General features: G+C 44.0%; 1 protein-coding gene across 3 annotated transcripts; it reads left to right on the top strand.

Moving 5' to 3' along the window:
• Window positions 1-1,945: 1,945 nt before the first annotated feature.
• lrr1 (leucine rich repeat protein 1) lies at window positions 1,946-25,719 on the top strand. Of its 3 annotated transcripts, none has more exons than XM_067991034.1 (5): window positions 1,946-2,076; window positions 12,302-12,501; window positions 12,590-12,688; window positions 23,171-23,898; window positions 24,828-25,719. In XM_067991034.1, exons 2-5 carry the CDS (start codon window positions 12,307-12,309, stop codon window positions 25,078-25,080), a joined length of 1,275 nt encoding a protein of 424 aa, XP_067847135.1. In that variant the 5' UTR covers window positions 1,946-2,076; window positions 12,302-12,306; the 3' UTR covers window positions 25,081-25,719. The 3 variants fall into 3 exon arrangements, with proteins under 3 accessions (XP_067847135.1, XP_067847136.1, XP_067847134.1); XM_067991035.1 differs by lacking the exon at window positions 1,946-2,076 and adding an exon at window positions 12,112-12,212; XM_067991033.1 differs by lacking the exon at window positions 1,946-2,076 and having other exon boundaries at window positions 12,271-12,501.

The raw sequence follows: 25,719 nt of genomic DNA, 5'->3' as shown, positions 1-25,719 counted from the left end.
GGGATGGGAGACGGTGAAGGTTTTCCTAGGGACAAGGACATTTAAGGTAGAGGTGAGGAGTGGTTGAACAAACGAACAGTTGTGGAAGTATTGTGGCAAATGCAAGGCCAAAGGCTACTGAGTCGAGAGTGCACGTATAAGCAACTTGGGAGAGTGTTTTTTTTTCAAATGTGGATGCAGCAGCAAGTAGGTTCGAAAGAGGGTAAGGGGGGAAGGATGGGTGATCGAGATCACAGGAGTAGAGAGGCCACAGGAGATCGTGAGTTTGAGGGGGGTGGTTGTGAATATAGGTAGGAGAGTTTATATGGAGGGAGAGGCTTAGGTAGGACACGAGGGTGGTGAATTTAAGTAGTGAGGACAAGGGGGGCTGAGATGCATATCAAAATCATTGAGAATGCAGAGGCTGAAAGAAGGAAGAAGGAAGGATTTCATGGGTTCATATAACACATAAATCTACTCCATTTCTGCTCTCAAGACATATATCATCTGAATTCCTGCAGTAATTTATAACTTCAAAAGTACCCTCTAACCACACATATATAATAGATGAAGGAATAGAGGGATTCATCCATTTTAGACATTCTGTAGATATTAATGTAACAACTACATTGTCCTGGTACATTTTAATTTATTTATTTACTTTCATGTGGCCTTTATTTAGACAATAAATTGCTCCTGAAATGTGTGCAGTTTTCTCAGCCCAGTACTGAAAGTTCTGGAAAATTATCTCACACGTTTAATAAGAAACAGGAATGACAAATGGCCAACTTGGGTCATCAACAGCCATCTTATCACGTTAAAAGGCAAATTACGCAACTCCATGCTCCCTGCTTACAGATTCCCCACTGGGAGTGTAAGTTCACAGAATCATGTCTTCACTACCTTATCATGGCATCTATTTTTGCATCTATTAGCTTGCTTGGTAGATTACTCCAAACATTCATCACTCTTTGTTTAATGAAGTTTTTCTAAAATATACCTGTGCTAAATTTACTTTTCACTATTTTAATTTATGTCCTCTGGTCCTACTTTCTTGGTATACTTTGGAGATTAGAACAAAATTGTTTTTGTTTAGCAGCACTGTATCAGATTATCACTTTTAAATAAATTAGGACGTGAATTCATGAGTTTCATATGCATCATCTGTTGAGTTATAACCCGGCTCTCAATTAAGGAAATACTCAGCCTAACACTTCAGCTCAGCTGAGTAGAAGGATGCCCTTGATGTAGGTCTCCCCTCGAATATAGCCTTCACAGTACCACTTGTGTACAGAGTGGGTATAGACTCTTCAGCGCCACCAGCATGTCCTGTGTACGGGGTGGTATTGTCTCGACAGCACCTCCTGTGTATCGGGTGGTATTGATTCCATAGTGCCACCTGTGTAAGGGGTGGAATAAAAACAGAAAATGCTGGAAACACTTAGCAGGTCAGGCAGCATCTGTGGAGAAAGGAAGGTTAGCGGTTCAGGTCTATGACCCTCTGTCAGAACCAGCTGAAACATTTTGACAAAAGTTCATAGAGCTGAAACTGGGTTGCCCCAATGTCATCAACCCAAACAAATGAAAGCTAACAAAAGTGTTCCCTTTTTAGAGGGGCACAACTAACTAACACCCAAATCATACAGAAGACAAAGGAAACTTATCAAATTAAATAATAATGCTGCTGGTGTCGACTATGCACTCCAGTCCCTGCGGTGCCACTGGTCGCAGAAGGCGTGTTCCCTCCCTAGGGCCACCGGGCACGGACAAAGCAGTGGAAGAGAGGCAGACTGCCTGGTCTGCTGAGTATTACCAGCATTTTCTGTTTTTATTTCAGATTTCCAGTATCTGCAGTATTTTACCTTTTGTGACTCCACAGCGCCGCCTGTGGCTCCAGGCGGGTAGTGGTTCTGTAGCCCCTCTCCGGCCTCTAGCGGTTGCTATTGGTACGAGTTTGCGCCAATGGGAAGTCGCCTTGTTGTTTCTCATCATGAGGCCAGCCCGGCGCGGGCTGCCTGAAAGTCTCCGGTGATGCGCGGAGGCATCGAGATAAGTTCCCCGGTAACTGGCGCCCCCTCACCCGGACTCTCTTACATGGTAAGCGCGGGCTGGTTGCGGAGCTTATTTAAACATTGTAACTGGGGGGGGAGGAAGAGTCGCAGACTCGGCCCCGGGCCCCGGGCCCCGGGCCCCGGGCCCCGGGCAGTTGCAGCGCTGAGTTTGTGGCCTGGCTGCAGTCGCTCTTTAATCGCCTTTTGTCAACTGGTGTGGGTGCTCCATCTCCCATCATCTGTTAACCGGTCCAGGGCCTGCTGGTGAGAAATATTTGCCCTGTTTAAAATCATAAAGCACTTTTAATTCCGGATTGTTTTACTTGCAGAAAATATATGCTTGCTGCAGGAAACTAAGTTTAGATGATCTCCCCCCACCGCCCCTATATTTATGTCTGATTTTTTTTGTTGACCATTACATCAGATGTTGGGAAATAGAAGTCAGGAAGTAGAGTCAAAGCAGGATTTGTGTTATGGCGAAAACTGACAGATCTTCCATTGGTAATTTCAAGTCTATTAATTCAGAGGATTTTACTCACTGTCAGATAAATTGTGCATTTATTTCGCTGAATGGAAATACCTCTTGTGTTGTAGGAATGTATAATGCGGTAGACGTCAGTCATACACTTTACCAACTTGCAGTGGCGTAGGCAGGATTTTTTATTCCGGGCGGGCTGGGCCGGTGTTTGGATCTGAGCTTGCCAGACCAAACAAAACTACTTAAAATGCCTGTTTTTCAAATAAAAATTCCACGATAAGGTTCCAATAAAAAGATGTTGGACAAAAGCTTTAAAGCATGAAGTCCAAAAGCTGTAAATAACTTCGCTACCATTCACTACAATATCCCAGTGAACATTTAGGAGCGCAAGCCCAACTAATCGGTTTTCATTGGTTGAATTGCGTAACAGACTAGCTCTGAAAGAATATCCGTTATTTCTGCATTCTGTCAAGTGATCTGAGGCACAGCTGGGTCACTGGGGGAGCTGAAGGAGATGTTTCAGTCAAGTGCTGAAGTTTAATGTGGATGTTGATATTTGCAAAAGGAACTAAGTTACTCCAACTGTTTCCTTTTAGATAAGAGATTTTCCAGTATTAGCAACTTAATAAAAGAACTGCCTTCACTGAATTTATTGGTGAGTAGCTCAGGAAGGACTCTGGTCTTTGTTGAGTTAGGTGATGTTAGCAGGGCAGCAATCGGAGCATGGCAAATTACCTCAGTGCCCCTGGCTCATAAGTGGCAAGTAACATTTGTGCCAGGCAATGACCATCTCCAATAAGAGAGAGTCTAACCACCTCCCCTTGACATTCAACGGCATTACTATCGCCGAATCCCCCACCATCAACATCTTGGGGGTCACCATTGACCAGAAACTTAACTGGACCAGCCATATAAATACTGTGGCTACAAGAGCAGGTCAGAGGCTAGGTATTCTGCAGCGAGTGACTCACCTCCTGACTCCCCAAAGCCTTTCCATCATCTACAAGGCACAAGTCAGGAGTGTGATGGAATACTCTCCACTTGCTTGGATGAGTGCAGCTCCAACAACACTCAAGAAGCTCAACACCATCCAGGACAAAGCAGCCCACTTGATTGGCACCCCATCCAACACCCTAAACATTCACTCCCTTCACCACCGGCGCACAGTGGCTGCAGTGTGTACCATCCACAGGATGCACTGCAGCAACTCGCCAAGGCTTCTTCGACAGTACCTCCCAAACCCGCGACAACTACCACCTAGAAGGACGAGTAGCAGGCACATGGGAACAACACCACCTGCACGTTCCCCTCCAAGCCACACACCATCCCGACTTGGAAATATATCGCCGTTCCTTCATCGTCACTGGGTCAAAATCCTGGAACTCCCTTCCTAACAGCACTGTGGGAGAACCGTCACCACACGGACTGCAGCGGTTCAAGAAGGCGGCTCACCACCACCTTCTCGAGGGCAATTAGGGATGGATAATAAATGCCGGCCTCGCCAGCGACGCCCACATCCCATGAACGAATAAAAAAAGAGTATCAGCCAGGTTCCCATTTCTGATTGCTATTCTGTAAGCTCTGCTGCAAGTTTTTTACATGGTTATTTGGCGATAACCAGATTGGGCTTGACTATGATGCCCCCCCCTCTGAAATAGTTTGCTGATACTCACTGTCCAAGTCACACTTGATTAATGGTTATGAGGGTGATGTACTGGACATTGCCTGGCACCTGTAGAACTGTGTCCTAGTGAGGAGTCAATATCTTCAACAGAAGTAGGGAGATACTTGGAGAAATTGTATTTTTGAGTTCTCTTTTGAAGTGTAGTTTCATTTGAAGCTCAAAAGTGTCTGTTCTGGATGTATTCTGAATAATTTTGAAGTTGAATTGTCTCATTAATAAATCGGTACAATCCATAGAACGAAAATAGTTCTTTTCTTCCAGTGGAGCAGGACTTGATAAACGTTTGAGGAAACTAAACACTTTTCATGGTGTGATATGTGCTATGCTTAGATGGTGCACTTAAGATGTCCTGGGAGATTATAAAGTAATCATGGAGTGGTGTTACGTCTCCGTTTCCAATGACACCCAGCAAAAAAGAAAAAAACAAGTACAGCAAAGCACTCAAATTACATAATTTAGATTTTAAAAAAAACAAAATTCCAATTTTAAAACTTCTCTTTTGAATTTTAGCTGTGAAATTGAAAGGCTGGCAATTCAGAAACTACATGTCTTAATTTGGAGTAATTGTCACCAAATTCACTATCCAAGACAGGGTATATCCTTGGCTGAAATCAAGGCATTGTTTTCTCAAAAGGGAATGCAGTGCTTTGTTCAGCTTTATTGATTTATTTTGATGTTACCAGTTATAACTTTATTGGTAAATAATGTAAAATTACTGAAATTAAATTGACCTGGGTGCTGGGCAGCCTAGTGACTCAACACATTAGTATAATAATGTAGTGCATTGTGTGAGATGTAGGGTTGTGGCCATGATTCCCCATACTTTTGGTTTTGGTCTGGCTGAGGCACAAAGTGGAAGATAAGGATTCCCCTGAGACAAAATGCGCAGACAAATCATCCTAGCAGTTTTCGTGTCTTCTAGTGGCATTGACAAAGGACTAGGAGCTGGTAACCTTCTACGGATGGTGCCAAAAAAGAGGCAAATGGTCAAAACTATGGTTTGAGAAATGGGCATTTTTCTAATGTTAGGAGCACTATATAAATCCTAGTAGTTGTTCTAAAACTAAAAGTTAACTGCTGCTATTTTCTGGGTGGCTGTAACTAGGATCTCTGCAGGCAAAGCATATCTTATGGGTATTGATATTTTGTTTTAAAATATTACTGGGCTTCTCAAATCATTACCTAGTATTCTCCATGGGTGTGGATGTCTAATAAGTGTGTCTCTTGAGTCTTGTAATACCTAGATGTTTGAGGCCCTGTAGTGTATCAATATGACCGATAGTGAAGCAGAATAGAGAGACATGTTTCATTATTTTGTAGGGAAAAACTGGTGAATCAGCAGCTAATGTTCTTTTGTGCTGCTCAGGGCTATCTGAACAAGATTGGCAGGAATGACAAAATGAATACTGGTTACTGACTCAGCATCCTGGAATGTTGAGTCATGTGCTGCAAACAGCATAACTCAAATAATGAACAAAACAATCCAGTTTACTAAATGTTGAAGGAAAATACAGAATCAGAATGTCTCATTCAAACATGTTAAATGTTTAAATATAAAACATCATAGTGCAATTTCAGTTATCAAAACAGCAGTTGCCAAACATTTTACTAATGTTGACAAGTAACTAGGAATTTGGAGTTTAGGAGCTACGAAAGCATTGACTTACAGCTTTAATTTTTCATCTGATCAATAACCTGATTTAATTTAACCACTACTAACCCATGGGTATGGACGTACAAACATTGTTTTTCGTTGTGGTGGGGGGGGTGTAGCAGGATTGAGGCACAGTCCAAAATGCTGTTTGCAAACATAACCCAAGTGTGGAAGGACAGAATCTACAATTGTATAGCTTGGCATTTTTCACAGTGGAAATAGTATGAACATTTTATATGCTCGCCATTGCACTTACTGAAATCCTAGTGAGACATCATTTCCTTTAGGCTTAAAAGAAGCAACAAAGTCTATGAAGTATCCATTCAAAGAATACATCTTGCAACAATTGATTACATCTTCAAATTACTTTATACCTAATGTTGAGTAAGCATCTTACATGAGCATGTTTTAGATGGTTGACTGGACTGATTCAGCTGTTGATATCATTGAAAAGTTTGGTTTTTTTGTCTGACATTGTCCCACTCCTTAAAAGAAAATGAGAAATGGCTGTTATGAGGGTAAAAATACTGGATTCAGGAAGCCTGTTTAAAGTCACTAGGTATTATTCAGCTTGACAGTGCAGTGTATAAAATTAGAAAAAAGCACCATTCTACAGTTACTATGTCTTTTTCCCTGGCCTCTGAATCAAAATGTATTAAATTCTAACAACGCTGCTTTTATGTTGATTTTTGGCCACTGGCTTCCACAGGCTGGTAACCGGATCAATATAAAACTTCTGAGGGGGGTGGGAGTTAGACCAGCAGAAAGGAACCCCTATTTTTCCTTGGTGTTAGCAGTCTAATCTTGGCCAGTAAAAGTGCTGCAGCAGCCTGATCTACATTGAGTTTCAGCATCTCTTGGAATGCACTTTGCCAGAGGTCAACAGTGACTAGTATGGCGGCCGTCCTGCAGGAGCCGCTGCTCAGGAATCCGTTCCTCCGCGGTGTTGGCTTCGGTGGCTCGCGGCTGACGGAGGAGAGGGCCCTGGCCGGTAAGGTAACCAGAGTCACAGACGCCCTGGATGGCGGAGGGGCGGGCTGGATGGCGCCGGGGACACTGGCTGCACAGATGTCCTTGTGGTGTGTCTGGGATGCGGCCGCCGCCATCTGGGCATTGAAAGTGGCACTCGGCCCTGACTCCACTCGGGGTGTGGAGGAAGCTCAAGCGTGTGGAGCCATCCCGTCCGATCTGACCCCCGTTCGGATGGAATTCCTCATCGGCGTCAGGCCCCGAAACCTCCCTCGGGGGACTGTGCCTCACAACTTGAGCCGTCTCTCGGAAATTTGCTCCGTGCCATTTCACTCTGCGCGGAGGGATTTCCTGTACGGGCTGCTCCTGCGCACTCTCCACTTCCTCGCCCTCGTCTCTTGCCCGGACACGTCCTGGCGTACCATCCTGCCGTCCGGCAGAGGCGGGGGTCCCCAGTGGAGGGCTCTCTACTCGGGGATCCTCCCATGTGCCATTGGGGATCTGGGGTGGAGAGTGTTGCACGGAGCAGTCGCGACCAACAGGTGTTTACACCATTTCACGGACTCCCAGGCCGCCTACAGTTTCTGCGGCCTGGATGAGTCCATGTTTCATTTATTCACAGGGTGTGGGAGGCTGCAGCCCCTGTTTGACTATTTAAGGGGGCTGCTCCTCCAGTTCTGGCTGCACTTCAGTCCCATGCTCCTGATCTTTGGTCACCCGGTTGGGGGGTGGGCAGGCAGGTCGGTGGACGTCCTCGTGGGCCTGCTCCTGGGCCTGTCCAAGGTGGCCATCCACAGGTCCAGGTTAGACCTGGCCCGTGGGGGCGGTCGCTCCGACTGTCTGCCTCTCTTCCGCGGAATTCTCTGCGCCCGGGTAGCCCTGGAGAGGGAGCACGCGGTGTCTGCCGGTACGCTTGAGGCTTTCCGCGACCGGTGGGCACCGCAGGGACTGGAGTGCATCCTGGACCGATATAATAAAATTTTAATTTGACACTTATTTTGGGTTTATTGGTTTTCTGCACATGAACACACACCCTAATCCCCCTTATAAAAGTGGGGCCTAAAACACACAAAGATTAAAAAGAAAAAAAAAGCGTCATTCTGACTACACTTCCAGTCGACACTCCTGAGCCGAACTGAGTGGAGGTCTGAGCAGAGAGCAGAGCAAAATTATGGCCCTTGCCCGCCTACTGAATCCAGGAGAAAAAAAAAGTGACTAGTGGGACAATTTGCAAGATAAATTCAGGAGAGCAGTGGTCTTAGCCCGCTCTCTCAAATTTCTGGCAGTAATATAAAAAGGTCCTTTAGTTAGGTTGCCACTGGAAGTGCTTAAATGACTGGACAAGTTTGTTGTAAGGCAATCATGGAGTTTTATTGAAAGGTCACTGCAAGACTGGATGTACCTGTAGGCTCCTTGCAACTTGTGTGCTTATTTTCTTAGTAGAATATCTTCGCACCATATACACTCGCTGAAGTCTTAATTTTCAAAGAATCTCATTCTGCTTATGGGAAAGGTTGATGGACCAAGAGTACTGAAGGCTTGCAGTATAATTTTTCTATTTTTATAACTGAAATTTTTATTTGTTGCAATGAAAAATGAGAGTTGTTAAAAGATACGGGTTGAAAAATAGATGCAGGTTGCAAATTGCATACAGAACTTTGTTTCCAGATGTGTATATCTACACACAACAAAATGCATTGATAAACTGGTGTAGTAACGAAAGAAAAGAACCTGGATTTATATTGTGCCTTTAAACTGCAGGGAGGGACTTCATAGTCAAGAATTTTCCCACCTTCGTTCTCCTGATGAAAGCTAAATGTGTCTTTCTGCTTTAGGAACAGGAGTAGGCTATTCAGTTAGACCATGGCTGATCTGTATCTCAACTCCATTTACCTGTCTTACCTAACAAAGATCTTATCAATTTTAAACGACTCTTAACTGATTTGAAAAGAACAGGGCACCAGCAGAAGACTGTCACGTACAGTCAGTAGCTGGCCCAGAGAGAAGGACTGCTGACTGTAAGTGGAGACTGAGAGCCCTTACTCCATGCTGGAAGTTTTGTACTTGTTCTTCCATAGGGTTCCTTTGCCTAATGCCAGTTTCAATGTCAAGAATTTTTTTAAATGTCTGAATTTCTATTTTTGTATCCACAAATTTGTTATTTGTCAAATTTCTGTCCAAGTACCCATCCTTGTTATTTCTACTATGTGTAGAACGTGCAGTTCTTTTAAAGAATAAAGACCCAATAAGGTGTAGGTAATTCATCTTTAGTGTTAAAGCTTTGCGAAGTTTAAAAAATATATGGCTCCTGTGACACAAAACGATGGCCATTGCAATGAAGTATACTTAACTCTGATTGCAGTGTATATCTTTTGGCGTGTACACCATAGTATAGCACTTTACCATCGAGAAATTACGTGAAATAGCACAGTAAATAGCACGTGGTCAGAATTGAGGATGGCATGAGGAAGAGTGTTGGTGAAGTCCTTCCGTTAGACATCTGTGGCACTTAGTTTTGCCCTCGTGTGATTTTGTTGTAGTCAGTCCTTCCCTCTTGGCTTTTGTTTATTGTGCAGGAATACTGCAGGGTAGCCAATGTTCTCCACATGTTGAATACAGATTTACGTGATCGTGAACTCGTGCAGAACATGGTAAACGTGGTTATTTGTTCACTGTAATGTTCTATGGTACAAAGCTGGGCTGTTCGATTTTGAAGTTTTATTGCCGCCCTTGTGAATGTACACTACGTGCACTGACCCCTAATTCTCATGGCAGTTCCCAGATGTAAATAGTATTTGAAAAGTTTTGAATTGCACGGGACATGGGAGGTCATGTGTATTACTCAAGCGCAATTAAAACGACACTTAACTGGTTCACCATAAACCGTTTTAAACTGTGTCCAATTCAGATAAATACAGGATGTTACGTGTAATAATATAGCCGAATTGTCTGTTCGTGAGGACGTGACGAATTGAAATTTAAATGCGGTAAAAACCAGTTTCTCTTGCGTGGCGGCAAAAGAGTCGTAACACTCAAATAATGTGAAGAGAGCACTTTATACTGGAAAAATAGTAACAGCACGTTTTACAGAGTGAACTTTCCCCGAATTGGCAATTCCCCAAAACGGGTTCGCACCAGACTCTGTTTTACAAGGTTTTTTAAAGCAACAACATTTTTCGGAGTTAATGTTAATGAAATAAACTCCAATCCATTTTTCAAGATGACGTCTGCTCTCCCCCCACCTCCTCCCGGGCATTGCTCCCCCGCCTCCTCCATCCCGGGCATTGCTCCCCCGCCTCCTCCTCACCCCCCCACCTCATCCCGGGCATTGCTCTCGTCCTCCTTTCCCTCCCCCCCCATCCCGGGCATTGCTCTCGTCCTCCTTCCCCCCCCCCCCCCCCCCCCATCCCGGGCATTGCTCTCGTCCTCCTCCTCCCCCCCCCCCATCCCGGGCATTGCTCTCGTCCTCCTCCTCCCCCCCCCCCCATCCCGGGCATTGCTCCTCCTCCCCCCCCCCCATCCCGGGCATTGCTCCTCCCCCCCCCCCCCCCATCCCGGGCATTGCTCCTCCTCCCCCCCCCCCCCCCCATCCCGGGCATTGCTCCTCCTCCCCCCCCCCCCCATCCCGGGCATTGCTCCTCCTCCCCCCCCCCCCCCATCCCGGGCATTGCTCCTCCTCCCCCCCCCCCCCCCCATCCCGGGCATTGCTCCTCCTCCCCCCCCCCCCCATCCCGGGCATTGCTCCTCCTCCCCCCCCCCCCCATCCCGGGCATTGCTCCTGCTCCTCCTCCCCCCCCCCCCATCCCGGGCATTGCTCCTCCTCCCCCCCCCCCCATCCCGGGCATTGCTCCTCCTCCCCCCCCCCCCCATCCCGGGCATTGCTCCTCCTCCTCCCCCCCCCCATCCCGGGCATTGCTCTCCCCACCCCCCCCCCCCCCCCGGACATTGCTCTCCCCACCCCCCCCCCGGACATTGCTCTCCCCACCCCCCCCCCCCCGGGCATTGCTCTCCCCACCCCCCCCCCCCGGGCATTGCTCTCCCCACCCCCCCCCCCCCCCCCCGGGCATTGCTCTCCCCACCCCCCCCCCCCCCCGGGCATTGCTCTCCCCACCCCCACCCCCCCCCGGGCATTGCTCTCCCCACCCCCACCCCCCCCCGGGCATTGCTCTCCCCACCCCCACCCCCCCCCGGGCATTGCTCTCCCCACCCCCACCCCCCCGGGCATTGCTCTCCCCACCCCCCCCCCCCCCGGGCATTGCTCTCCCCACCCCCCCCCCCCCCCCCCGGGCATTGCTCTCCCCACCCCCCCCCCCCCCCCCCCCGGGCATTGCTCTCCCCACCCCCCCCCCCCCCCCCGGGCATTGCTCTCCCCACCCCCCCCCCCCCCCCGGGCATTGCTCTCCCCACCCCCCCCCCCCCCGGGCATTGCTCTCCCCACCCCCCCCCCCCCCGCATTGCTCTTCCCCCCCCCCCGCATTGCTCTTCCCCCCCCCCCCCCCGGGCATTGCTCTCCCCACCCCCCACCCCCCCCGGGCATTGCTCTCCCCACCCCCCCCCCCCCCCGGGCATTGCTCTCCCCACCCCCCCCCCCCCCGCATTGCTCTTCCCCCCCCCCCCGCATTGCTCTTCCCCCCCCCCCCCCCCGGGCATTGCTCTCCCCACCCCCCACCCCCCCCGGGCATTGCTCTCCCCACCCCCCCCCCCCCCCCGGGCATTGCTCTTCCCCACCCCCCCCCCCCCCCGCATTGCTCTTCCCCCCCCCCCCCCCGGGCATTGCTCTCCCCACCCCCCACCCCCCCCGGGCATTGCTCTCCCCACCCCCCACCCCCCCCGGGCATTGCTCTCCCCACCCCCCACCCCCCCCGGGCATTGCTCTCCCCACCCCCCACCCCCCCCGGGCATTGCTCTCCCCACCCCCCCCCCCCCCGGGCATTGCTCTCCCCACCCCCCCCCCCCGGGCATTGCTCTCCCCACCCCCCCCCCCCGGGCATTGCTCTCCCCACCCCCGGGCATTGCTCTCCCCACCCCCCCCACCCCCGGGCATTGCTCTCCCCACCCCCCCCCACCCCCGGGCATTGCTCTCCCCACCCCCCCCACCCCCGGGCATTGCTCCCCCCACCCCCCCCCCCGACCCCCCCCCCCCGACCCCCCCCCCCCCCCGACCCCCCCCCCCCGACCCCCCCCCCCCCGACCCCCCCCCCCCCCGACCCCCCCCCCCCCCCGGCATTGCTCTCTCTCCCCCCCCACCCCCCGTTCTGTATCTGACCAATGATTTATTTGCCGGGTGGGACGGGGGGTGTTGTCTATTGTGTGACACGGTCAGCGGCTCCTATCAATGGCTGTGTGAGCCGTGGAAGCAGCCAATCAGGAACGAAAGCACACCGTGCACCCATACTGGTAACGTGTTTATGTGGCCGCTGTCGGTGGGAATGCTGCGATCGGATTGTCCAGAATGATGCTTTCAGTGGGTGATCATTTCGTTACAGATACTATGAAACTCCAGTGCGAGGTGGAAGTCATCAATCGGATGCTCCCGACCTTCGGTATGAGGAATAGAGGGAAAGGGAACCGAGCTGTTCTGTCAATAGGGAAACACCACGATCGGAGCACCAAAACCAACTCCAACTCTGTAACCATTCATCTCTTGATCTGTACCTTAAAAGACAAGGCAGGCTGTAAATACAAGGTGAGTTATACAATATGTAATAAGTTAATCAAGTGCACTTTGGAAAGCATCTGGCTAAGAATATATTTTCACAAAAATCTCATTGCAGCTGAAAGAAAATATAGAGCAGTTTTTCACCAAATTTGTGGAAGAAGGAAAAGCTACCATCAGACTGAAAGAACCAGCAGTGGATGTTTGTCTAAGTAAGGTACAAGCTGGATCTTTTTTTATGTTATATAAAGTTTTAATTCAAACCTGCTGCTAAGTTGGCGTGATGTGCCCGTTTAGAAATAGAGATGACCCATTGATGTCTAGTTAGTAACAATAGTAAATTCTGAAGAATCAAGAAGCAATTATATACATTTTTACAAGTTTGGTGCTGCGATTAAAATAGTAAACATCTCCAGCTCAAATCGGTAAGACTGAAGTCGTCATGTTTGACTTCCAGAAGAAACTTGGCACCCTTAGGCACTGATTCCATCTCCCTCCCCAGCTGCTTTCTCAGACTGAACCCACAGATATGTATACTCCATCCTGAGCTTAGGTTGAAAGCCCACACTCGCTACCAACTGCTAATGCCCCTACCTCACCCCCACTGCTGATGAAAATCTTATCCATACCGTCACTTAAGGTCCAATTTCTCCAACATTCTTATCAGCTGCCTCCTCATTTCCACCTTTACACATATTTCAACTGATCTAAAATTCTGTTTCCTATCCCGCACAAAGTCCCACACACATCACCCCTGTTCTTGCTGAATTCCTTGACTCCCTGTCCCCTAGTGTATCGATTATAAGATCTTCACCCTAGTCTTCAGATGCCTCCATGAACTTGCTCCAACTTACCTCCGTAATCTTCTCCAGTTTTACGTCCCACTCATGCACTTTGCTCTTCCAGCTTTGATTTCCTGCATGTCACTCACTTTCTGTGCTGCAGTCAGTGGTGGAGTCTTCAGACAGTGTGCCTCTGACTCTGGAATCGCCTCGCTACTTCTCTCCTACATTCAAAAACTTCCTGTGCCTTCTATTTTCTGCTTGGTGCCCTCTACTGCCTTGTAAAGTGCATTGGCATGTTTTGTTACATGAAAGTGCTATATAAATGCCATGGCCCAGTAGTAGCACTCTTGCCTCTGAGTCAGAAGGTCATGGGTTCAAATCCCATTCCAGAGACTTGAGCACATAATCTAGGTTGACACTCTCTCAGTATTGCACTGATCAGAGGTGCTGTCATTCGTGTGATGTTAAACCAAGGATCTGTCTGCTGTCTCAGGTGGAATGAAAAGATCCCATAACACTATTTGAAGAAGAGCAGGGGAGTTCTCCCCACATCCTGGCCAATTTTAATCCCTCAACCAACATCACTAAAACAGATTATCTGTTCATTATCTCATTGCTGTTTGTGGGACCTTGCTGTTCGCAAATCGGCTGCTGTGTTTCCCCACATTGCAACATTGACTACACTTCGAAAGTACTTCCTTGGCTGTAAAAATACTTTGCACTTTACAGGTCGAAGGTTTTGAGTTATTTTTTAATCCTCTTTTGTGATTCCAGAAAATTTAGGTTTAAAAATTTAATTTTACATCATAGCAAGTTTGCTTAACAACATTACTAAAAGTTTAAAGGTTGGAAAGTGCAAGGTATGGATTCAGATTTTGACTGAGGGCAATGTAAACGAGCACAATCCTTTATTTTGATGTCTGTTTCACAGCAATTAACTTGCCAGGGTTTGACTCCACTGAAGTATAAAAAAGGTATTACATGAGTTTAATCAGTCACACTGCCAGAACTGTTTTTGTTTGTAGTCTTATAGCTATTTGAATAAGAATTGTTTCTTATAGAGGGAGGCTCGAGTTGTATGTACAAAAATGAACAAAGTGTTGTGAATAAAATTGGTGAGCTAGAGGCATGAATTACAATGGTGGGGTATGATATAGTAGCATTAAGAGATTTATGTGGATTTAGGCTATTCTAGGACTGGGAAGTTAGCATTCCTGGTTACAAAATATTCAGGAGGGCTAGAGTAGAAAGAAGGAGGAAGGGTGGCAGTGTTAATCAAAGATTATATTACAGAACTAGAACACAGGGATGTTATAGGGGATGGTGCAAAAGCTGACTATTTTTGGGTTCTTAAGGGATAGGAAGGAAATTGTTACTTTGGTGGTCTATAATGCACTCCCAACAAACAGTGGAAAGGAAATTGAGGAAGATGTATGTAGACAAATATTTATAGATACCTCCGTTGATAGATCATAAGACTATTAATCTAGTAGTTGACAAAATTATCTAGTGTGAAAATGCAGGATTTAACAGGGCCACAATAATCAGTGATTTTAAGTATTCAAAGATAGACTCGGGTAAGAGTAATGTACCTCACGAAGAAGGGGAGCGGTTTCTTCTCCGTGTCCAGGACTGCTTTCTGGGTCAGTCTGTTTTAGTCCAACCAGGAGAGAGGCCGTGCTAGATCTAGTTCTAGGAAATGAACTAGGGTAAGTAGGCAAGAGTAGGGGAATATCTAGGAAACAGTGAATATGACATAATTAGGTTTGATATAATAATGAAAAATGAGGGTAACAATTAACGGTAAAGGTACTTGAATGGGAAAAAGCCCATTTCATTGAGCTAAAAAGGGAACTTACCCGGATAAACTGGAAAGAAAAATTGGCAAATAAGACCGTGAACAAACAATGGAAAATGTTCAACAGGAGATGATGAGGGTATAGACTAGACACATTCCCACAAGAAGTGATATTTATTATTACCATGGATATTCAGCTTTCTGCTATATTAGTATGGTAGGTCTGCAATTTAGAAAAACGTTGGTGTAAAGTCATTGATTTGCCCCTGAATTCTGGGTGGCTTTGGAAGGCTATAGCTGTAATACAGTTAAATTTACATTTAGGATTCCCTTCTTTGAATGGACTATTTTCAATCTAGGATATGCGCTTAAAATCAGTAATATAGGGAGTGAAATTGGTATACCCATAAAAGTAAATGGGAATTTTATGAGTGTGTGTATTCGTGGCTACTTCACAGCATATATGGCATTTATCTTTGGAAATTAACCTCCTTTGGTCACGCATGCTCCTTGCTTTTCATTTGATACCTACTTGATATTGGCATGAAGCCTAGACTTCTTTGTAATTGGCAGTAAATGCAACATGCCTAAATACCTTTCACATTTGCCACGATTTAAATGATGCATTGTCTGGATGTGTTGTTTATTTAACATTTTAATGTCAACCTAAATTCTATTGAGTCGTCATTGGGTATCTTTAGCTTAGATTTTCTTCTGTAGTGAATTTAGTTAGTTTCCTATAAAATAGTTGATCAAATCAATTATTTATGAGCAGTTCTTTCAGCAGAGAAAATAATTACTGTCTGATATTCTGTTTCCCGATCCTCTTCCTTATGGATCTTGTTAATGCACACCTGCAGTTTGCATTCAAAGCTTTGTGTTTGTCTCATTGGCCAAATCATTTTACATTTCAATACGACAATTTTATCTCAGCTGGATTTTCCTGGTCAAGTAGTTTAAGTAACCAACCTTGGGAGTCAATTTTTTAGCATGAAATGTTGATGTGCTTTTTTAAAAAATCAAATCTACATTTCGCATTGTCTAAATGCACAATGGATCTATTGTGCCTTTTGTATATCTTTTCAATCTAGGCAAATAATTTGAAAGTGGAAGGAACCAGAGATTTGTCCCGAGACTTGTCGTTACAGAAGTCCAATTGTATCATAGTCTACAGTTGATTGAAAATGCACTTCTTGCGTGGTTGAAGTTCAATAATGTTTGACCTATTTTTATTTGACCTATAAAAACTTGTTCAAAAGGATAATTACAAACAGCTAGTGCAACCATTTCTGTAGTTTAAAGGTTCGTTTTGTATCCAGTTAGATTACACTTTTGAGGTCAGTGCTAGAGCAATACCTGCCAAAAAATGTGGTGTGACTAAAGTGGGCTACATAGCACTAATGCAGATTATATAAATTCAGTTTCATGCTGCCAAATGAGCCTGAAATGAGGATACAAATGTTGCGACCTCATGAGCATTTCAGGCTTATTGATGACTTCATGCTCGAGAGAAATAAATCGTTGCATTTATATAGGACCTTATAACATCTCTCAGTACTTCACACAATTTGTAGTGTAGTGACTGCTTATGTAGGCAAACACAGCATCTATTTTACACATAGCAGGAAACCACAAACAGCAGTTAGATTAAAAACCAGGTGGCTGTTTTTTGTCGCCTTGATTGAGGGAGAATGTTAGCTACGACACCTGAAGAGCCCCCAATTAGTGCCTTGTGTTTTTTTAATGTCCATCTGAACTTCCACAACAGGCAGACGGGATTTTGGTTTAATATTTCCTCAAAGGATAGCACTCCAACAATGTAGTGCTCCCTCAGTATCCCATTGGAATGGCAGCATAAATTACCTGTTTAATGCCTGGAGTAGGGTTTGAACCCAGAACTTCCTGACTCCTAACCCCTTAGGATAAGGTCGTCTAAATTGGTTAGTGGTCAGGGACAGGAGGGTATGACTGCGAGCAAGGCAGGTAAGGGGATCGAGAAGGTAGAAGTGGAGGCGCCTCAACCTTTGCAATTGTCCAACAGGTTTGATGTGCTTGCAGCCTGTATGGACGAAAGCAGGGGGCTGCAGGGTGGATGAGCAAACTGACCATGGCACCATGGTACAGGAAGCTATTCAAGCGGGGCGAGTTAGTTGGAATGTAGTGGTAGTAGGGGACAGTATAGTCGGGAATAGACACAGTTCTCTGCAGCCGCGAACGAGAGTCCAGAAGGCTGTGTTGCCTGCCCGGTGCCAGGGTTTGGGACATCTGCTCTGGGCTGGAGAGGAACTTGCAGTGGGAGGGGGAGGATCCAGTTGTCGTGGTCCACGTAGGTACCAACGACATAGGCAGGACGAGTATGCTTAGAGAGTATGAGCAGCTAGGGGCTAAATTTAAAAAGCAGAACCTCCAAGGTAATAATCTCTGGATAATTACCTGAGCCACGAGCAAATTGGCATAGGGTAAATAAGATTAGAGAGTTAAATTCGTGGCTTAAAGATTGGTGTGGGGGAAATGGGTTTTGATTCATGGGGCACTGGCACCAGTACTGGGAAAAGTGGGTGCTGTACTGTTAGGACGGCTTCATCTGAACCGTGCTGGGGCCAGTGTTCTGGTGCATCATATAACTAGGGTGGTAGAGAAGGCTTTAAACTAAATAATGGGGGCGAGGGATCAAGTAAGGGAAGATGTGATAAGTTAAAGAAAGACGACAAGGCAAGAGAGCAAGGTAGCAATAAGGGAAATGATAATCAGAGAGCGGCAGGAAGGAACAGAGCATGCAAACTTAAGAGTGCGCTAGCAGATAAGGCTAGAGGTTGCAAAAATAGCAGAAAGACAGCACTAAAGGCTTTGTATCTGAATGTGCGTAGCATTCATAACAAAATGGATGAATTGACAGCTCAAATAGAAATAAATACGTACGATCTGATAGCCATTACAGAGACATGGCTGCAAGATGACAAAGGCTGGAACCTAAATATTCACGGGTACTTGACATTTCGGAAGGACAGGAAGCTAGGAAAAGGTGGAGGGGTAGCTCTGTTAATTAAAAATGACATGAGTATAATAGAGAGAAATGACCTTTGTTCTAAAGACCAAGATGTAGAATCAGTTTGGGTAGAGATAAGAAATAGTAAAGGCAAGAAGTCACTTGTGGCAGTAGTTTATAGGCCCCCAACAATAATCACACTGTAGGATAGGATATACAGGAAGAAATAATGGGGGCTTGTGAGAAATCTGCATATAGATTGGAAGAATCTGATTGGCAAAGGTAGCCTGGAAGATGAATTCATAGAGTGCTTTCGGGATAGTTTCTTAGAGCAGCACGTTCTAGAGCCAACCAGAGAGCAGGCTATTCTAGAGGAAGTAACAAGCAACGTGGATAAAGGGGATCCTGTGGATGTGGTGTACTTGGATTTCCAGAAGGTGCCACATCAAAGGCTACTACACAAAATAAGAGCTCATGGTGTAGGGGGTAATATATTAGCATGGATAAAGGATTGGTTAGCTAACAGGAAACAGAGAGTAGGCATAAATGGGTCATTTTCAGGTTGGCAAGATGTAACGAGTGGAGTTCCACAGGGATCAGTGCTTGGGCCTCAATTATTTACAATCTGTATCAATGACTTGGATGAAGGGACCGAATGTATGGTTGCTAAATTTGCTGATGACATAGATAGGTGGGAAATTAAGGAATCTGCAAAGGGATATAGATAGGTTAAATGAGTGGCCAAAAATTTGGCCGATGGAGTATAATGTGGGAAAATGTGAACTTGTCTACTTTGGCAGGAGGAATAGAAAAGCAGTATATTATTTAAGTGGAGAGAGATTGCAGAGCTCTGAGGTACAGGGAGATCTGGGTGTCCTAGTACATGAATCACAAAAAAAGTTAGTATGCAGGTACAGCAAGTGATTAGGAAGGCAAATGGAATGTTGTCATTTATTGCAAGGGGAATGGAATATAAAAGTAGAGATGTTTTGCTACAGTTGTACAGGGCATTGGTGAGACCACATCTAGAATACTGTGTAGTTTTGGTCTCTTATTTTAGAAAGGACATAATTGCTTTAGAGGCGGTTCAGAGAAGGTTCACTCGACTGATTCCTGGAATGAGGGGGTTATCTTATGAGGAAAGGTTGGACAAGTTGGGAGTGAATACATTGGAGTTTAGAAGAATGAGAGGTGATCTTGCTGAAACATATAAGATCCTGAGGGGACTTGAAGGGGTAGACGATTAAAGGGTGTTTCCCCTTGTGGGAGAGACTAGAACTAGGGGCCACAGTTTAAAAATAAGAGGTCTCCTATTTAAGACGAAGATGAGGAGAATTTTTTTCTGAGGGTTGTGAGTTTGTGGAACTCCCTTCCCCAGAGAGCGGTGGAGGCAGGGTCATTGAATATTTTTAAGGCTGAGTTAGATAGATTCCTGATTAACAGGAGACTCAAAGATTATAGTAGGTAGACGGGAAAGTAGTGTTGAGGTCGCAATCAGATCAGCCATGATCTTAATCAAATGGCAGAGCAGGTTCGAGGGGCCGAATGGCCTACCCCTGCTCTTAATTCGTATATTCGTAAGAGCACTACCAGCTAAGCCCAGCTGACACTAGAGTTCTCACAAATATAAACTCTCTTTCCAGTGCACATTGACAGATAAAACCAGTGCAATGTTAAATGGGTTAACACCTCTATTAAAATAGCAGACAGTGGAATGTAACATTAATGTGATAAGCATTTGTCTGCTAATATCACCAACAGTAATTTCTAAGCTTTGGTCTCAATGAATTATAGATAATATAATACAGTATAAAAAAACCTTAATTACAGTAACTGCTACAGTTTTAAGATCCTCATTAGAAGATGGCTAATGGTCTTGAACCTCGTATAATTTGCCAACTTCTGGCTTTAGGTTTCAGGATCTGATATATTTCTTAGGCTACCTCTTCCCTTGTGGGATCCAATTAAGATTCATAACATTTCCCATGTCAGGGACAAGGAGTGTTGTTTTGTTGTCATTTCTCTTTATGCTTCATCTTAATTATTATGTGCTGTCATTATTAATTGGGTTCAACCAAATTAAAAGTGAGCAATTCTATGTAGTTTCATCTGAAAATATTTTAAATGAGAACCCCGCCCTCCAAGAAGGGCCAATATGGTCATGGATGAGATATACCAAAATCATTAACTGGATGCCAGGTTTGAGTAATAAGTGGAGATAGATCAATTAACGGGCCACAAATAATAATTATCCATGTATTAGGAAGTGTTTACGTGTTGGAAATGGCATCCTTCAGATGAGATATTAAACTAAGATCCCATCTTCCTGATCCGGTTCAGTTGGATATTAAAGATGTTGTGGCACTATTTGAAGAGTAGGAATTTTACTCCACATCCTCGCCGACCTCCCTCCCTCCCTCAACTAACACCACCAAAAAGCTGTGTAGTTGGTCGTGCATTTATGTAGTTTGTGGAATTTTGCTGGGTGAAAAATGGCTACGTAACATTGCATTTCATAGTAATTCATTGCATTGCATTTCATAGTAATTCATTGCATTGCATTTCATAGTAATTCATTGCATTGCATTTCATAGTAATTCATTGCATTGCATTTCATAGTAATTCATTCCATTGCATTTCATAGTAATTCATTGCATTGCATTTCATAGTAATTCATTGCATTGCATTTCATAGTAATTCATTGCATTGCATAGTAATTCATTGCATTGCATTTCATAGTAATTCATTGCATTGCATTTCATAGTAATTCATTGCATTGCATTTCATAGTAATTCATTGCATTGCATTTCATAGAAATTCATTGCATTGCATTTCATAGAAATTCATTGCATTGCATTTCATAGAAATTCATTGCATTGCATTTCATAGTAATTCATTGCATTGCATTTCATAGTAATTCATTGCATTGCATTTCATAGTAATTCATTGCATTGCATTTCATAGTAATTCATTGCATTGCATTTCATAGTAATTCATTGCATTGCATTTCATAGTAATTCATTGCATTGCATTTCATAGTAATTCATTGCATTGCATTTCATAGTAATTCATTGCATTGCATTTCATAGTAATTCATTGCATTGCATTTCATAGTAATTCATTGCATTGCATTTCATAGTAATTCATTGCATTGCATTTCATAGTAATTCATTGCATTGCATTTCATAGTAATTCATTGCATTGCATTTCATAGTAATTCATTGCATTGCATTTCATAGTAATTCATTGCATTGCATTTCATAGTAATTCATTGCATTGCATTTCATAGTAATTCATTGCATTGCATTTCATTGTAATTCATTGCATATGAAACGTTTTGGGTCACTTGAGAGATGTGATAAGACGTTATATAAATGCAAGTCTTTTAGTAGTAGGTTGCGATTTCTTATCCAGCCTCTATTTGAGGTGGGGAAGTTTTATGTCATGGAAATCTGGAATATATATGAATGAGAATTAAACATAACACATGATAATGTGGTCTATATATGAAATATGGATGATGCATATGTATAACAATGGAGATCAGATATGAATGCGGATTAAACATTTTATATGTGCTATGTTTAGGACTAAGGACTAAGCAAAACACACTAGGTTTAAACCTAGTTAATAGCTAAACCTCTAAAAAGAAGTGGAAATGCTCAATAGACCCAAGTATGCTCTCCACTACACCCTGGTCTTAGTGTCCTTGGACGAGGGAGGCAAAAATCACCTAGAGTCTTTGCTCATGATTCCTACCTGGCTATAGTACTATTGTATTAATGGTCCAGATTGGGCATAGGCTGTGATGTACCCTGCAGTCAAATAGATTGTTTAAACTCATGGTCTATGAAGAATGGCCACTTAGGTGAGTTACTGGAATGCTTTCTGCAACTATTGAACCATACCACAGCATGAATTACCACCTTCAAGAGAAGAATGGAGAAAATTCAGGGGGAATAGTATTTGGATTGTAAACAACAACAACAACTTGCATTTATATAGTGCCTTTAATGTGGTAAAACATCCCAAGGGGCTTCACAGGAGCGTTCTCAAACAAAGTTTTACATTGAGCCACATGAGATATTAGGACAGGTGACCAAAAGCTTAGTCAGAGGTAGGTTTTAAGGAGCGTCTTAAAGGAGGAGCGAGAGACAGTGAGGTTTAGGGAGGGAATTCAAGAGCTTAACGCTTAGACATCTAAAAGCACAGCCGCCAATGGTGGAGCGATGAAAATTGGGGAGGCGCAAGAGGTCAGAATTGGAGGAGCGCAGAGATCTTGGAGGGTTGTCGGGCTGGAGGAGGTTCCAGAGATAGGGAGGTGCGAGGCCATGGAGGCATTTGAAAACAAAGATGAGAATTTTAAAATCTAAAAATATTTCTGTGTCTTATTGTTGCACCAAATTGCACAGAGATACAACTCAAAAAATACATGCCAAGTGTTTCTCTGCTGTTAATTACCATTATTACAGTGCACTTTTTTTGAGAAAATGTCTGAACGACTGTTTCAAAACACGGTGGTTGCAAATAAACTGCTTACTTTTAATATTACTGTTCAAATATTATTGTGCCATGGGCTAAATTCAGCTTCTGTTTCAATACGTGTTCCATTGAATAAATACCTACCATATTACAGTAGTGCTTAAAGTACACTTAAAGCAGAATGTGTACTAAACAGATAACCAGTAATTCTGTTAAATAGTATGAATATAAAGGTCAGTTATACTTTAATTGTCTTCATGTAAATGTACAGAGAATTTGGTCTCTTGTTAATAGATGTGGTTGACATTTTTTGTGGCTTGGACGTATTTGATGTTAAATGGTTGAAGTATTCTGCTGTTGATCTTTTACAGAAGCACATTCTTACACAAAAGTACATTCTAGCAAGGGATGTCTCAAAGGTTGGTTGTAGCTTTGTTTTCTAATAATAAGGGAGACCCAAATAATATACTCCTGTCAGCAATGTTCCATTGAGGGTCTGTTGTATTTTCTGGAAGAATAATTACCTGGTACAGCACAGCTCAGTATGGTAAAATGGAAATGCTAAAATCTGACAACACTTTTTATGTAAATGTAAACCAATAACAGATATTTCGTAATATGCTATAACATGTTTTCTGTTGTTAACAGGCAGATGTCAATAATTTGAAGAACTTCCTTTCTGCTTTAAGGCTGGCTCACCGAGGTAGTGAAATAGACACTATACCATTGTCCAACCTGGCTCCAGCTAAGACCTCTGAGGTTGAAAAGCCAAAAACCAAAATGGTAATCACATCTAGAAAGGATTATCCTCTCACTACAAACTTCCCTTACTCTCTAGAATTTCTGCAGGTGTCCTACTGCAAACTAGCACGTGTGGACATGCGCATGCTTTGCCTTCGAAAACTGCGAAAGCTGGACCTTAGCAATAACCACATACGCAAACTTCCAGCTACCATTGGGGATCTTGCTTGTCTGTCTGAGCTTGTTTTACACAATAACCACTTGGAGACATTTAGTGTTGCATTGTGTAGCTCCACATTGCAGAAATCTCTGCAGTTTTTGGATTTGAGCCACAACAGATTACGTGCTCTGCCTGTTCAGTTCTGTCAACTTCAAGAACTCATTCATCTAAAACTTGATGACAATGAGTTACTCCGGCTTCCTTGCAGGATTGGACAGCTAACTAAACTGCGCTTCATCTCAGCAGCGCGCAACAAATTGCCTTATCTTCCATGTGATTTCCAGAGGTTGTGCCTTGAAAATGTGGATCTATTTGGGAACCTTTTTGAACAGCCTAATCCTCTGGCTCCGACAATTCAGCTGCAGATTCCAATGACCCTGTTGGAGACTGCAGCAAGAGCAATGGTAAACTACAGGTAAGGGATTTTAACATAAATAAAAAATAGATGCAGTAGGTATTAGGATTTAATAATGGGCCAGCCCATTAGCCTAGCAGCTGCATCACTTGGTTTCAAGTCTGCAGATTTAGTAAGAGGTAGCCACAATATAAATGCGTTTCCCTTATACTTAGCCAAGTACTGGATTGATACACTTTCAGATTATTGCAACACAGAGGGAGAACATCAAACTACAGAGATAAACGTATTGTTTTTGAGCTGCTCTCTCCTGTTGAATTGCAACCTAATGATTCACAGAGAATTCTGTTACATCTCTTCACCTGGGATCTTCCTTCTGGTGTCACGCCAGGAAGTGCATTGACCATCTGAGCTGTTGAAGCTCCTAGCGTCGGGACTTTAGTAGGCACTGCCAAACTGTAAGGGCATTTTTACATTGAAAATTGTTGGTTTCTCCCTTGCTCTCCATGCCCAATGTGAATGCTGTGTGGCAGTAAACTGGTGAGGCTGAAATGAGGGTAGGTGAGTTTGAATGTTGGGGAAAGCTTAGATTCAAACCCAAGCTTTGGATGGGAACCTGACTTTCAAATGGTACAGATACTGAGCTGCCACAAAATATATTTTTTGTAAAAAAAATACAGAAAGCAAAAATGACACATGATAATGATCAGTTGCTTCAGTAGTTTGCTAACTCAGTAGCACCCTGCATCCTATTATGTAAATGTGTAACAATATGTGTAAGCTCAGAATAAGTGTTGTATTCAGCTTTTAGTGACTTATTCACTGCACTGTTAATTATACCTGTCAACTAAATGGCCTGACTTGGAGTCCAGTTATGGCTTTGGGTGCATGGTGTTGTTTGAGACTTGGTTAATTTGCATTGTGTATAGCGCTTAAGCTCTTTTAATGTTTTACCTTTTTAACTAATCACATTTTTTTTTCCTGTAAAGAATTGCTTATGGACCACATATCCTTCCAGCTCACCTATGTCAAGATCTGGATTTGACTAAAACATGCCTTTGCAGAAGACCTTGCCTGAACTCTTTCATTCAAGTGGTTGTAAATCTGAACTTACACCAGGTCTCCCATACTGTGGTCCTTGTGGACAACATGGGTGGCACAGAGGCCCCAATTCTCTGTTACTTCTGTTCGTTAACTTGTTACTCAGAGTTCCTTGACAAGTATCAACAACGCAACAGATGATCAGTGTGAAATACTGTAGCTAAATGGTAGGTTGCAGAATATATCTCAGATGTATTAATTTTAGGAATTGGTATTGATTTAAGAGATTAGCAAAAACCTCAATGTACATGATGGCTGTTTATCCAACATAGGTACATACTCCTGTGGTGAATGAAGTTGAACAAAATGTACATTGTAAAGAACACCACTGCAAACTATTTGGACTCCAAATCAGCGAGTGGCTTTGCAGTCTTGTTGGGACAAAACTTTTAACTTTAAAAAGTTTACATTTTAAGTCTGAGTTGAAATGATGTTCAGCAGTTTAGGTACTATATTTTGTAATCTTGGGACACTTTTGTTAAGCCTGTTTTGACCTCTGTTATAAAATTTTAAAAATGGTAAACTTATATTAGTGTTTCAAACTGCTTGCAATACTTTTTTAAGAATCACATTTAAGTGGACTGTGTATAGATTAAGTCACTCATAGCTAAAGTTTTTACAAAGGAGCACAGCAGTATTCAGCGTATATAGATCACTGGCTGTCTCATTTTCCTACAGCAGCGTTTAAACCTGATGTATACAGTTGTCTTTTTTTTATTGACAAGACTGTAATGTATAAGGAATTTGTTCCAATGTGGTATTTTCATTTATATTTAATAA

Source organism: Heptranchias perlo, chromosome 10 (assembly GCF_035084215.1).
Source record: "Heptranchias perlo isolate sHepPer1 chromosome 10, sHepPer1.hap1, whole genome shotgun sequence".
Taxonomy (NCBI): domain Eukaryota; kingdom Metazoa; phylum Chordata; class Chondrichthyes; order Hexanchiformes; family Hexanchidae; genus Heptranchias; species Heptranchias perlo.
The sequence above is the reverse complement of the archived record's forward strand: the minus strand, read 5'-3'. Positions and strand labels throughout refer to the sequence as shown.

Coding starts and splice junctions, on each gene's coding strand:
- lrr1 (XM_067991033.1), top strand. CDS start 12,271: ATGCTTTCAGTGGGTGATCATTTCGTTACAGATACTATGAAACTCCAG. Junction 12,689..23,170: donor TGGATGTTTGTCTAAGTAAG/GTACAAGCTGGA, acceptor TGTTGTTAACAG/GCAGATGTCAATAATTTGAA. Junction 23,899..24,827: donor AGAGCAATGGTAAACTACAG/GTAAGGGATTTT, acceptor TTTCCTGTAAAG/AATTGCTTATGGACCACATA.